At 36.0% G+C, this 15,499-nt stretch overlaps 1 protein-coding gene and 1 pseudogene across 1 annotated transcript in view; one reads left to right on the top strand and one right to left on the bottom strand.

Annotated features, from left to right (window-relative positions):
- LOC105154417 (uncharacterized) overlaps positions 1 to 15,499 on the bottom strand; it is a 34,286-nt gene that overhangs the window by 6,689 nt on the left and 12,098 nt on the right. Inside the window, exons 3-4 of the mRNA XM_087408299.1 lie at positions 8,002 to 8,117; positions 7,682 to 7,751 (exon numbers count right to left, since the gene is read on the bottom strand). Of these exons, the coding sequence (XP_087264425.1) occupies positions 7,682 to 7,751; positions 8,002 to 8,117 (186 nt within the window). The remainder of the gene's footprint in view (positions 1 to 7,681; positions 7,752 to 8,001; positions 8,118 to 15,499) is intronic.
- LOC147909149 (uncharacterized) lies at positions 1,667 to 7,230 on the top strand (annotated as a pseudogene).

Below are 15,499 nucleotides of genomic sequence, written 5' to 3' on the forward strand. Positions count from 1 at the left end.
ATGTGTGATTATTGTCTATAGAAAAATGTACTCGGGGAGATATCCATTCGATTGCATGCATTTTGAAAATAATGTCTCCTTTCTACCGCGCAGCAGTTTATAAAATATATGTAGACAGACACCGTTCTGATGTGAATGCGATAAGCTATCGGCATTATGCAGCCGCTTATAAAAACTCGATTGTCGTCGAACAAGCGAACAGGATTAATCTCGATTGGCTCTCTTTTTTTCGATCGGTATATCGAAATGTTTTCTCTGCGAGAAATAATGCTGATTTATAACTCACGTTAATTCGAGATTGCGGTGATTGCGAGGTCGAAGTATGGAAAAATGTATTTTTGGAAAACGTCCAACGGATGAGACCAAAAAAGTTTATCAGGTCCGCGTCATCTATCGCGAGATACATCCAACTCTTGCGATTTCTCCAAGGGCTGTTATTAAATTTTTAATGGCTTTCATATAATCTGCTCTTTAACGCTCGCGAATGCGAGATAACACGATGAAATATTTCGCGTTAATCGGCACTTTTCGTTCGGTCGATCGTTCATTTAATTTGTCGTTCGATGAATTGAAATTGTTTAATCTCGCGTCAGTGAATGGTGTTGATAATCTACGCGATTTCGGACGAACGTTCGTGCAGACCCACAACGATGATGATCGTGAGAGGAGAGAGTTAAGCACGATAATTAATTACCACGTACCGAAACACGATAATTCATCGTGGTCCTGTCAGCGATTCTTTCCGCCTCGGTCGATGTCAATTGCGCGTTGAGAAGCTGAGCGACTCTTAAAGCATCTTCTTTGCTCTTTCTCTTTCTCTTGGAGCATTTTTTTCAGATTTCTTAGGATAGCCTCGTTATGCACGCGTCGGCGAGCACACGGTGCAGAAAGATACTCCCTTTAGTCGCAAAAAAATGTTCTCGGAAAACACGATGCAACGCTTTTATTATTGTCGAAGAGTTCGGTAAATTCCCGCCGACATATATTATACTATATACAGATGCCACCGTGAAGTACTTGGTAAAAAGGGGAAGGGGTTTTACACGAAAAGAACAGTTTTGCTAGAGTATCTAAAAATGTTGCTAGATATACATCTGAAAATAATTTAATTAGACCGTCAAAATAATTATGTTGAAGCTTATAGTTACTACAAAATTATAATTACTCAAAATTATAGTTAGTAAAAATTTTTTAAGTAACATTGCTCATTGTGATTGAACGTCCTACATAATTATTTGATATTTATAATAAAATTATTTTCAGCATCGAGCAAAATATTTTGATATTCTAGCAAGATCGTTCTTTTCATGAAAAATCTCTTTTTATTGATACATAATTATTTTGATAATTCAATAAAATTATTTTCAGATGTGTATCTAAGTTAAATTTTTAGACTTCAACAAAATAATCTTTCTGTATAGCAAAACTTCATCCTCATAAATGTGCAGTAATGTTTAAATTATTTATTTCGTTTACGATTATTGTAATTAACTCATACAGCAAAATGATTAAAAGTTTGTTAGTTATGTATACAGAAAATGTACATAAAATTTTAGAATATATAATATAAAAATAAAAATGATAAAGCTCCACAATACGAGGAAATAGCGATAGGAATAACACGATTCCTTGCATTGTGTTTGGGATTTAATAAATGTATCATTTAATGATACAATAATATAAGATAATTTCATTTAGTATTTAAAAAAATAATAATTGTTTTACTAATGAGAAACTTGGACGAAAGAAGTGGTTAAAGAAATACAGTTATGAAGTATATATTCGAATATTCAAATATGATATCGTGGAACAGCGATGATATAGCAGTATTCTATGGAATATATATAAGTTTGAAATTGTAATAACATCCATATATAGAAACTCGAGTTTAACCGCGGACACGAATTTCAGTATCCATTTCATTCTGGCGTCAGTGCGTCGAGACGTATCCGAACAAATAGAAAGTTCGTGAACGTTTCCGTTTTCTCTTTACAGACAGAAGTCTATTATGTCGTTAACGAGAGCATTGATAATAGAGATAAATAGTTGCAATTGTTTATTATCTTTAGTGATTTGCATTAATAAATAAAATGCTGTATAAAGAGTAGATCTTACAAATTAGAAGTTCTTCTATTCTTATGTGAATTACAAATTTTTATAAATACATATAGGACGTATTTATTAAATACTTTTATATTATCAAACTTGTTTCATTTAATAATTATTTGTTAACACAATCAAAAGAATGAATTACCACTAAGGTCGATACAAATATTTCTGTTGATTTATAATCGTTAGATTAGTCACCCGCAAAAGTATGTATAGAAATAATTTCATAGAATTAGTTCGCGCCATTTATTTTCGTATGCATTCGATACGTCTCGCATTATCGTCTCACGATGCACGATATGAGTGCATTGCCTTATTCGACTGCGGTACACATTGCGAACATAATTTGCACTGTGTCAAATAAACAGAGAAGGCTTCGAAATCGATTAGTAATTCGCCACCGCAAACACTCTCGAGATTTAATCGATTTGGCAACAGCATTGGCACTGACCGGTGGACGCAGATAGGTTCGTCGTCCTGACATTGTCGTCTTCGACGAGTTCATTGTCGCCAATCAGCAAACGAGCTTCAAGTTAAACCGCTCGCAAAAGGAAATTGTTTTATTAAGGAATACGTGCTTTGCATTTGGTGTATAGTCTTTAATATTGTCACAGAAAATGATGTAATTAGTTTAAAACAGATTAATTATCTGCATATTTAGGTTGAGTATTCGAAATTTTTGGATAAGCTTCCTGATACAATGAATTCGTGAAAATCGATAGAATTATCAATGATTAGTTTCGCTTTTTCTGTGTATGGCTTTTTATAATTTACCAATGTTTTCATTGTTTAATTATGCGTGTCAAATATTCGATTGATGCTAATTTATATACTTTATTTATAATAATGATTTAATAAAAGTTTACAGTCTATAAAAAAAATGACAAGTAAAAATTTTAAAATTATATATAGTAGATTCTTTCTAATTTATAACATATTCGTGTATTTATTTATGAACTAATTGATTTAACAAAAAATGTTTAAAATAATATTTTTATAGTATATTTTGGATAATAAATTTACTCGTATACAGTATACTCCTGCATATTTATATTTTTATACAATTTTATTTTTTTAATCATCCTTTTTTTATTTACTAGTTTATTATTCTTTAAATTTATATTTGCGCATATGTTTGTGAAATTTATTTATCAGTTTTAATTACTTTAAAATGACAAATTTGAAATATATATATTGCAGTTAAACGATTAACAGAGTTTACGCTAAACGATAAATCTTTCACGATATAAAAATAATGTGTCTTAGTGGTGTGCATATTAATTTCTTATCAATGTGTATTGTAATTTTATGCTGTCATAGCAAGCGCATTGTTGTGATAAAGTGCAGACATAAAAATTCAAGAGAATAATATCACACTGAAAATGTAGATAGATTTTTATGCACAATCAGTGATAAGGAAACTATAACAGCGCGGCACATAAAATTTTGAAAAATATTTAAATTTTTGTATAATGTATATAGAAAAAGTATACTTCTTGCTGATCAAATTTTCACAAATAAATATTCAGATTAAAATCTACAATTAAAATATAATTTAAAATATTTCTCTAGATGGCTAATAGAAAATATACAGCTTTCAATTATCCTAAAGGCTGCATCACAGAAGATAAAAGAACAGTTCAATCATCGATTCAAAACATTCAAACATCGATATAACGCTGCAAATTTCCGAATCCCGTTTCGAATAAACTGGACTGTAATATTGATCATAATAGTGTCAATATCGATTTGTCAATTTATAGAATCTGTTACTGAACGACAAGTATCGGTAAACATAAGTAATATATCGAATATCACATTTACATACTTCCTTACACTACATTACAGTAAGAAGAAAAGATAAAAAAAGAAAAATAAAATAACATTTGCTTTCCACTCGATAGAATTCGCACGGAAAGAAGCATTATAATCGGCATTGTAACGCGCGAACATCTATGGTACCTAGACTTTACAAAGCGTTGCTGAACATCCGGCTCTCACGCCGCAAGACGTTTAATCGCATTTGGAGGCTGCTGCAGTTTTGCGTGACAATCTGGTGACGACGTTAGGTCGCACACTCCTGCTTTGTCTCAACGACAACGTGAGAATACCCTTCGAGCTGATTCACGATGCCGTACGAAATCGTCGAGTCGCGGTCTACGAATTCAAGTTCTGCCGGCACTGAAAAATAAGCCACTGAGGCAACAACTATACAAGTGTTGGAGAGGGTTGATAACCGCTTCATTCCCGATTACGCATCGCTCTGTATAAACATCTTTTCCGACGTTCACACCGCTTTAGAGCAGGTGCCGCTCACCGATATGTTGCTCAACATAGACCAGAAAGTGATCTCGCGCGATAAGCGAAGGGCCGGCGTGGTGTTTCCATCTTTGATGAAAGGCATTGACTTTCTGTTACAAGCAGCTCGCAATGGCGATCAGATTCTTAATCTGCGTACAGTGTCAGCGATATTATTAAATTATCCAACATTTGATCTGACGGATGATCTAGAAGTCCACAACGCCATCAAATTTATCGCGCAACGATTGAAGGAGCCATCGAGTTCGGAGGATGCTCTACTGCAATATATGGGACCGAATCTAGAGAACACAACGAATTTTTTGAAAACTGTGCTTAAAAGACTGGAAACAGACGAGTTGTCATCCGAGGCAATTAGGGAGACAACTTCATTATTACTTCAGAATTTCGATAGAGCCTTATCCGCCCATTCTCAAGAGCAAAGATAGCTTAAAGAAGCTCTTGATGATAACGAACAATTATTACTCCGATAACGTCGTCGCTGTAGCTAAACATCTCTTTGATCATCTTGACAATTCGCATTTTCAAGATCTCGATATTGGTTTCTATAAAACAGGTGATGAGGTGATGCTCTTTTACTAGTCTTGTCTCCGTAAAAAATCATATCTGCGACATTTAAGGAAACCTTTGTCCTTGCTGATATCTTTCGTCTCGCAAAAATTGGCGAACGATGCCAATTATCACTATACAGTGCCAATTAACTTTTATGAGGTTAACGACTATTTAGATTCCTTTGATACGCCGTGTCTGCAGAACATTAGCGACGCAATGAAAATGTTACGTCCCTATTTATCCGAGGATCTGCCATGGACCTACGCCTTCGAGGATAGACGAGCAAATAGTGATCCCTGGGAATTAATCTTGAACCCCGCTAATCCAATTAAAAAATGTCCCGCTAAACAAGACGAATGTTATCGATAATTTCATTTACAAAGGACGCATCAACGGTTTAACCCTTAAACGAGAGCTGCTCTATAATTCTGACATCATCTTTCAAAGGGATGATTCAATGGATGTTGAGATCGACTTCTTTTCTTTGTTGAGGCTCATACTGAATATCTTCAGAAGTGAAAAATTCGCTCCTATGATAAATTTTCTGTCCGAGCCAACCATTCTCAATATTCTTGGCTTCGAGTTCAACAAGTTTGAATACGAAACACCGAGGAGCTTATTACTAGCCATGCTGAAAAGAGCGCTGACACTTCCTTCAGTTAAATCCGACGAACCTTTATCCAGGGCTCTCCAGAACGCAATTATCTTGAAGAACCACTAATCAATTTATATATCAAAGGATTTGCAATTGTACTAAATAAAATATCTGCCGTATATCGATAGCGATCCACGGTATCTGAAAATATTCTTGAAGATACAAAAATTATTTGTTATCGACTTTCAGTCTGGCTGATGTGCACACGCCGATGAAAAAACTTATGCTTATATTACAAACCGTAGGCTTGAAAAATACAGAGTCGAAGCTTTCCGAAACATTGAAATTTGCTATCGATAATATCATGGATCGCCATTGCCAATTAAAACTTTCGATTGCTCATTTTGTGTATCTGGTACGACAACTGTTGTCTCATAACAAAATACTGCAGGATAAAATTCTTGATTCGTACGCATAAACGAACGTCGATGACTGGAACATCTCCATCACGTTCGTCGTACTCTGCACAATGAGATTAAGATTGAGCCTGCAACATCGAGAACGATGGACGATATCAATGTGCAATCGCTCTTTTTCGCGCTACCGAAGACGAGAAACGAAAGAATCATTCGTGGTATCATCAAGTTCTTCTCCATTCCTGATTTACTGCGTAAACTGAAGTTATCAAGAGATCCATTCGAGTACGTGACAAAAGATCGACTTTTGCAGACTATTATGGACTTGGGCCAGGAACTGGAAAGTGTGCAGCAGGATCCCGTGCAACAGGAGGCTCTCGAGTACTTCAGAGATAAAATAATCACCACTGGTCCCGGTGCACAGCCGATCGAATTGAAGACGTATGCGCACGATTTCAATATGGACGTGGACTTGTATGACGTGATGCGGGCTATGATTATACGAAGATAAACGAGACTGACGCGGTGAAGGTTTTCGATTTTTTTCGAACATAAGTACGATAATCTGCATGCTATAGGTTTCGATCACATGGCCTATGCGACAAGAGGCTCGTACTTGAAAGCACTGTTCGAGCATCTCGTTAACGTTTCTGAAGTGCCTAATGACGTGAAGGAGCAAATAACGTCATTGATACCGGCGGTGAAGTTGACAGTCCAGGAGAAGAAAGCGTCGATTTGAACACCGACATCGTTTATGAGAAAATGCTGCATGTGAGAATATTTAAAGAATTTTCGGATAACAAATCTCTCAAATCGGATGACCATTTAAGTACAAAAGTATCGTATATATTTTCTATGAGAATAAAGAATCGTTGAACGCTGCCATCGATAACATGTTGGAAACCACATCGCCATCTGAGGAAGAATATCTCAAACGTATTGATGAACAATCTAATGTTTACAATGATGAAATTCGCATTGTTATCAACGCTCCTGAACATTTCCATAACGCTCGACGAAAGTTAAATTTCAAGCAACCGCAAATACAAGAGAAACTCAATAAAATTACTATTAAATCGTATAAAAACAAAGAAGAAAAACGATCGAGCAACAAAAAAATCATTGCTCTAATAGAAATATTTTTGCTCTAATAGAAATATTTTTTAAAAAATATCTGTATTTTTAAAACAAGTATCCCAAGTTTAAATTACTGATATTAATATTTACAATTGATACATTTACAGTTTTGCTTTTTGAAATTATGATATGCGAATATTGCCTGTGTTTTAATATAAGTTTTGGAGTGTTTAATTCAAATAATAACACATAAGCTGTACGATCTAGCAGTTAGACAAACTTAAATTGTACATCAATATTTCCATTTCCATAATCATATAATCCTTTCTTTGATCATTCATATATTTTTTCATATAGAAAGAAGAGAAAATATCAAACTTCTAATTTTAATCAGAATTTTTAAATATTCCCCGAATTTATTGACAATTTTTCGATATCAAAAAATTTTCGAATTTTTTAGAATAAGTTTGCGCATTTCGAATTATAGATATCTGCACCACTCATAATATCATCGTCACTTTGCCAATTATTCGCACGATTATATTTTCGATTGGACAAATATTGCAAAATACGCGTTTTAAAATTAATTTAAACAATAACAAGTTTCGCTTACCAATACGACGATACTATTTGATCCGGAGCCAGGGACAGAGACTCTTGACTTTTCTGGATGTGGATCTCATCTGAATAAGAAGAGGATTTCAAAATAACACAAATATCTCTTTTGTTGTATGTACGAAACATATTTCTATACATATACACTCTATCCTAGTAGCATAATTTATTGGCGCAACATTGGTCCAACATATCTCCAATGTATGTCAATTTGTTTAACCAATATTTCGCCAATAAATTGTGCTAGTCAAGTACTATTTTTTTTAATCACTAAATTTATTTAAATTTGTCAAAAATTAACATTAATTTTTTAAATACCCTGACTTCTGGATGTGGAATTCAATCCACAGAAGCTCTGAATGTGAAAAGCTTCGTACTCTCCATAAGAAAGTCTCTGTCTATATTCGGAGATCGTCCAGTGTCCTGTGAATGTCCTGCAAGTCGAACGTTAATATAAGATAGTTAATATAAGATAGTGGACGAAGATAGGTAAAAATTTTCGATGCGCAATAGCCGATTTAATTATAGTCAATCAGAATTTGTCCTAAAGAATGCGAAAGCAATAGGACAAAATTAGATTGGATAGAATCGAATTTAAGATAAATAATTTGATTTGCTGAATTGCTCTGAATTGCCGTTATACACATTTGTTTCACTTGTATTCTTCTACCATGGCATTAAAATGATAAGAAGACGCGCTTCATATCTGGCGGTTTTATAATTACATTATTTATTATAAAATTTCATAATCGCTGCCTATTTTAAAAAAATATGTATTATAAAAATTGCACTTATAAATGAATTTTAAATGAATTTATTTTTAAAAATATTACAATAAATTTTTTAAATAAAAAAGTATTACTATTCATATCTTAACTGTATAAATTACTCAATTGCATGTTTTAAATTAGGAGATAAATAATTTGACAAATTTATTATATAAAAAGTTAGACATTCCTACAATAACTGGATTTACTAAAGAATCACCTTAAATAGTGTTATTCGCAAATTATCAATTAATTGTTTCCCGATAAATTCAGAATTAAAATAAAGAGGAACTACAAACTTCTGAGACGTATTATTTTTGAAGTTAAAATATTATATTAATTTAATATTTACAACAAAATAATAAGATAAATCATTTCGTTCATTGAAAAAAAATAAAATTAAAATTTCGAAACTCTTAATTTTTTCAAAGTAACATGTATGCAAATTTCAGTATCGTTTGTCTAAAGACAGAAATATAGATATCGCCAGCGATGCGTGCATATAGGGGCGCGTTCTTTGTGGCGAGCAAGACAAAGAGGATGAGAGAGAGAGACACATTCCGTTTATGCGCGCGACATGGAGCAGTATGGAAGGAGGTACGTGACACAGACGTCACATTAGATTTGGAGGCTAGACGTGTACCAGCACAAACGTATCTCGCGGCGATCTCGCACACCCCCCTCGCGTACCCTCTCCGCTTACCCTTTCTTCCTTTCGCCTGGAGCGAGCACTTTGCTTTTCGGCGGCGCGCGGCTGCGGCTTCAGATACTGTGGAAGATAATCTCGATCTACGCCAAACAGCGTGAGCGACTATGCTCGGATAATATAGATAGCATTCAGCCCGTACCTCTCGCATCTCACCCGTCCGCGTAACCCTTTCTCTCTCTCTCTCTCTCTCTCTCTCTCTCTCTCTCTCTCTCTCTCTCTCTCTCTCTCTCTCTCTCTCTCTCTCTCTCTCTGTCTGTTTAAAGCGACTGAATTCAATAATGCGCCCGTGTATACGAAGCCTGAATGAGGGCATTGTTGGTCCCTCGAACCAGTACACTCTCTCTCTCTCTCTCTCTCTCTCTCTCTCTCTCTCTCTCTCTCTCTCTCTCTCTCTTTCTCCCTCTCCCTCTTGCTGCTTCCCGCGCTCAATCTGTTTATCTCTCCATCTGAGTTCTTGTCCCCCTTCATCTCCGTAAGGTGAACCAGAGACATACATGGACCGGCCACGTATGCGGGAGTCTGCGTGTCGCGTTCCGCGAATAATTCTCGATTCTTCGTCGACGATACATTGTATCGAGAGGATAACAGGAAGATAAAGAGAATAATCTAATAGATACGGTCTTTCCTTAATTATTCGTTATTTTCGTTTTTGCTTCTCTTAACAAGTGTTTCCTACAAACCCGATTTCTCTCGAATTAAGATGAAACGTTAACTTTGTTTGCGATTGATTCCTTACTTTGTTATTACTATCATTATATTTCTGCGGATCTCCAACTATTAACCGACTTGTCTTAAATCTTTAACACTTCGCTCGTTAATTTAACATGTTATTAACGTTTTGTAATGATACGTTTCTCCCATCCGCAGCTAAAATTGCTTAGTTTAACGCCTTTAAGACTTTAAATCTTTAATCTCATATTTTCTTCATATGCAATAATGTTAAACAATTATGTACCTCGAACAAAATCTGATAGAACAGCGAAACGCTTTGAGCAGAGGAGCGATCATGGTTTTCCTCTCCTTCCCGTTCCTCACGTTGATCACGAAATTGCCTAAAGCGTTGCAATAAGCCATAAAGATACCGTAGCGGATACCAGCGGTATATACGTGAACCCTTCCTTATAAAGATATGTGTATCCTGCATCGAGAATAATTATATAGACGCGCACGGTCCGTAAACCAGCAGATTCGTACCGTAGATGCACCCTCGATGCACTCCGTCTCTTCTCGTTTTCTTCCATCTTATCACGTCTCGCGCAACTCGCACGTTTATTGACGTCTCAACGATGTGCGCATATTTTTCTCCTCGTCCAGAAAGCGTGACTGTGCGCGCGCCGGGACGAATGCGAATTAAGTTTTTTTTTTTTTTTCACAATCGTTTTACAGCATGAATCCAAGTTATTTTATCGATCAAAAAAATGCCCTAAAATTACCAAGTCACTGTTACAATTAAAATACCTAATTAGAATTCTAATGAAATTACATGTCTGAGAAGTGCATCATTACATCGATAATTTCTTTAAATTGCTACCGGGTATAAAAAAATTGTAATTTTACGGCACTGACAGTTTATATTTATATTTAGGCATTATATAGAAAACTGTAAAAGTATCATCGTCGTAATACATGTGTCGAGCAAGAATTTTTAAGAATTTGAGAAAATCATTGATAAAATGGCACACTATCTAAAAACTTAGCTTTGTAACTGTAAATCGAAATAAACTTAACGCATATTACCGCTTTCGTAATAATGAGACGAATAAGATGTGCTAAAACTGATGTTCGCAGTGCGTATCCATTTATGTAAACGTTTGAAATTCATGGAATCTGCATATTGGTGTCGTTGCTATATTAAATAGCTCCCGATGTCAGTTGCTGCAGGTGACAATATCAAATGTAGACGTGCGTACATCGATGATCGCAGTGATATTTGTCGTGCAGGTGCGAGACACCTGAGACCAGCATTTAATCGAGGCGGATGTCTCGACTGGACTTATCAACGTGGCGTCTGATCGAATGCAAATTTGGTAACGATTTGCTAACGCGGCGATTTCTGATTCTTTTTAACATCGAATGAAAAGTCGTAGGAGAAGCTGCTGCTAAAAATTGTGGATGAGTACACTGTTGAATTCATGTCAAATTATATTCAAATAGAGTTATTTTTAATCATTTCTATAGATCTGCTCCTGTTCAAAATGTTAATTTAAGTAAAACAATTATTTGCTAAGTATATGTTAATATGGACGTTATTGCTTGAAATCTACCATATAGAAACGGATTTATATTTTGATGTATATGGAGGTTATAAAAATATATAACAAAATGTTTAAATTAAATGTTTTAAAATTTAATTCAAGAGATTAAATTATCATTGCTCGTTTGATCTAACAACGCGATTTATTTCCGCGTCTTCGTTTTGCGAGAAGCTTCATCGCGATCCATTATTAAAGGTAATTAAAATATTACAAGATAAACTGAAGTCAATATAATTATATGATATAATAAGTCAACATAATTACATTAATTAAACGACGACCTGCCTTTCCCCATGAGAAACGCTTATGAATTCCAAATATGTAAATTACTGGTTTCTTCAAGAAGCCAATATAATTCTGCTGGTCATGCATATATTGAATAATAATTACATTAAATAACGCATCGCATGTGTACACGCGATATAACAACATAGTGAGTTCTAAAAAAAAATCACAAAAATCGCGGAGATATACTCTGTTGGAGAATTAAAAATCGTACTTAGAACCAATTACTCGATATGTATGGTGTAATTTACGCTACATCGGGAAACTGAGAAAAAATTCAAGTGGATTGTCAAAGGCATTACTGTTTACAGAGCTTAACGCGGCTGAACATTGTCTCGCAACAATAGTCTCGCATTACGAGCCTCTCATTATACTAGTGCAACTCTTTTTGTTCACGTGGATTAAGGGCACTCCGTCGCAGCGGGTAGTCCCACCTGGAAACCCCAGCTTTATGGTCCAGAGTGGTCGATGGAGGTAGGCTTAGAAGAATCTTTTGATTTCGGGTGCGGAAAAATATAGTCGCCCACTCCACGGTCGACAATACCTGAGACAATGTGCCATTCCAGTTTTGGGGGCATTTCTCGGATTTTGCAGCGATGCGACAGTAATCGCGTTGACCCTCCTTGAGGATTTCGTGATTTTACATCAAGATAATAGTATCATATGGCGCCATAGAAGCGTTTTACAATTTTTGGTATCTGTTTTCTGTCTGTCGTCACAGATATGTACTTCACAACAAAAGGAAAACGACTTGTTTTACTAATGCTTACATGTGCGTGGATCTTAATATACAACGATGCTAAAACCCATTTCTTCACGATAAATGCGTCTTTTGATGTTTAAAAATAAATACAGTATAATGAAAATATAATAAAAATATTTTACAAAGTACAAAAAATTCATGGATAATTTGTGAAAAATAATAAATACTAATACCTATAAACGATACCACAATAGCACGGAACTTGCAGCAATATTGCTGCAAGCTTTGTGCTGTTGGAAAACAAGCTTTGTCCTTTGTGCCCTTGCTAGGCCCATATTCGAAACAATATATCTAATATATCTGTTAGCCTTATGCGACACAATCCAAAAGATTTGTCATAAAAGATTGTAACATTCTAACAAGATCTCGAACACAATCTCAGATAACATCGCTATGTGAAGCAATGACCTTTAAGCGACAAAATCGACAAAATCAAGTTTTTCATCAAGCATAAAGAAAACTTGAACTGGCACGTGGTACATGAATTCGTTGTTCGTAAAACACGCAATTTTCGATACAAAATTGTAAAAATGTGCAAATCTGCGCTTATTGAAGATATCAAACGGATGAGAAAGTTAAAATTTAAATTCACATCGCGAGACCGTTCCTGGAGACAATGATTATTAAGAGTTCTATGGTTACTGTCAATCGAGCGTCTCTCATACTCTGAGAAATCCTTTATTCTTTTCGATAGACGAAGCGCGGAAGGGATTGTAGTCTAGTGTGCAAACCACAATCGATACACTTAATGGAGACATTGGTTATCCGTGTCTATTCTCTTTGTGCTTCCAATTATAACTTCCCTAAAGCATAGTCACGTACGCAACACTTGGCACGCGAATCTGGATATTCTATTCTCTCCGTTGCCTCGTAAGCGAAAGACGAGAAATGAGAAAAAATCGAGAAAATTATACAAGAAAGAGATGGACAGAAAGAAGAGAGAGAGAGAGAGAGAGAGAGAGAGAGAAGAGAGGAGAAACAAAAATGGAAAAAAGAACGAAAGAAAATCGGCTTCTCTCTCCTATCAGCTTGGTATCCCTTTTATCCTTTGATACGTGCGAGCCGGCCGAAAAACACGATGAGAAACAAAAATATAGACAGGGGGTAGGTTCGTTTAATTTTGCGGTTTAATTATTTTTTAAATTAAAGCCGGCACACTCGCGCGTACCCAACACACGTAGCGTGTACCATACACAGCAGTGTATGCAGTTCCGCGCACAATCTATGTTTTATATTCCTTCCAGAGATACGCCAGGACGCTCGCTCAGGAGTCGCGGATGCGCGGGGGTTGGTCGAAAAGCAAGGGGTCTGTAAATCGGGTAGGAGACCGCGATGCGCAGGGAACGTTTTGAATGTGAAATACCGTCTCCAGCAAGGGTGCCGGTGGAGGTACAAGAGAAGAGAGCAGAGGGAAAGGGCGGCTGTGTGGCAGGGATGGCTGATTGTGTGCTCGTTCGTTCACCGGCTCGAGAGCGCTACCAAACGCGGGAAACGGTAGCCGCGAGGGAGGGAAAAAAAGGAGAGAGCAGAATAAAAATGTAAAACGCGATTCGCCTCGGGCTTCCTCCGACGTATGTGAAGATGCGGCCCGTATGTGTGGTTATGCGGAATACGAGTGACCTCTTGTGCGTTCCACGTAGATAGGTTCGCGCGCGCATCACCGTCACCGCTTACACATGTAGATGCACATCCAGGAGCTTTTCCAGAAGTTTTCATATTTCTGGACCTGTCTCGTTTCGCGGGTCTCGCCCGGCGTTTTCTATTGGTGGCCCCGCAGTTATTAAACAGTTTCATTGCACACGAAGCTTACCTGTTACGCGAGGAAACGCAATGGAATAAGGATATCAGGGTCGGTGGATCTCTTGATGGTTAAAAAAGTTCTCTTTTCCCAAAACACAACCGCGTTCGCCTTTCTTTAATTATGCCTGCGATCGGTGACGATAATCGACCCGTCGTAAAGATGTGAACGATTAAAGACGAGCGGGAGCAAGCACGAATGAACGCGAAAATAATTCCATAGTGGAAACGCCAATGAAAGCGCGAGAAGGACGACGTTTTCGTGGTTCGGTACAATATCGCCTAGATCTGCATTCGTACGCTATGCGCGAGTTTCTCATAAAAATGTCCGTTTTCGCGTGCATACCTGTATGCCAAAGTATACGAGTTACTGTACAATATATCTTTTAAAGATAACGCCGATATCTCTGATATATATATTGTTGCCTCCATATGCGCGTTCTACACGGTATATACTCCATTTTCCACCATATATTTGTACAATTGGAAAAATATTCCATTACTAATCTCACTCAGAAAATGTAAAGTTAAAAAAAAATTAATTTGAAAAATTTCTAGGAAAAAAATGAAATTATGATTATAAAAATAAAGCACGATCGTTGAAAATATCTGCTAATTTATTACGCATATAGATTGCTAACTTTGTTTAGAAGCAAAGCCAGAAAAGTTAGGAGGATGATATAAACGCTATAATTAATCAAATTAAAAGCCCTTAAAATTAAATCGCCAATAATTTATTTATGTTTATTAAAACATATAAAAAATAAGAGCATAAAAAAATGTTTTAATTAATGTAATAATAATTAAATATCATAAACTGTAACCTGTGCTGTGGTTTTTTATGCTCTTATTTTTTATATGTTTTAATATTATAACCACGTTAGTTTTCAAGATATTATTTATGTTTATTGTTTAATAGAAGCTGATATGTGAAAGTTTCTGGTATAAATTAAAACTATTTGATGCAAAGTAGAAACAAAGTTGTCAAATTAGACTAGACCGTCTTTTAGAAGACGAAACCAAGATTCCTCGAGAACTCCTTTACATCAGTATTAACTGACTTTGCATTAGCACGATAAGTCAGGTGAATAGAATGGCAGGTCGAAGGGGAGGAGGGAACGAGCGGGTGGCCCGTGGGCCGAGAAGATGTATTTTTTCACCCCTTTCTTGCAATAAATCTGCTCGCGGGGAATTAGTTTCGAGATAAAGTATAATATCGGGCCCCCGGTGGGTGACGTCA

Source organism: Acromyrmex echinatior, chromosome 7, assembly GCF_024713525.1.
Source record: "Acromyrmex echinatior isolate Ae372 chromosome 7, ASM2471352v2, whole genome shotgun sequence".
Taxonomy (NCBI): domain Eukaryota; kingdom Metazoa; phylum Arthropoda; class Insecta; order Hymenoptera; family Formicidae; genus Acromyrmex; species Acromyrmex echinatior.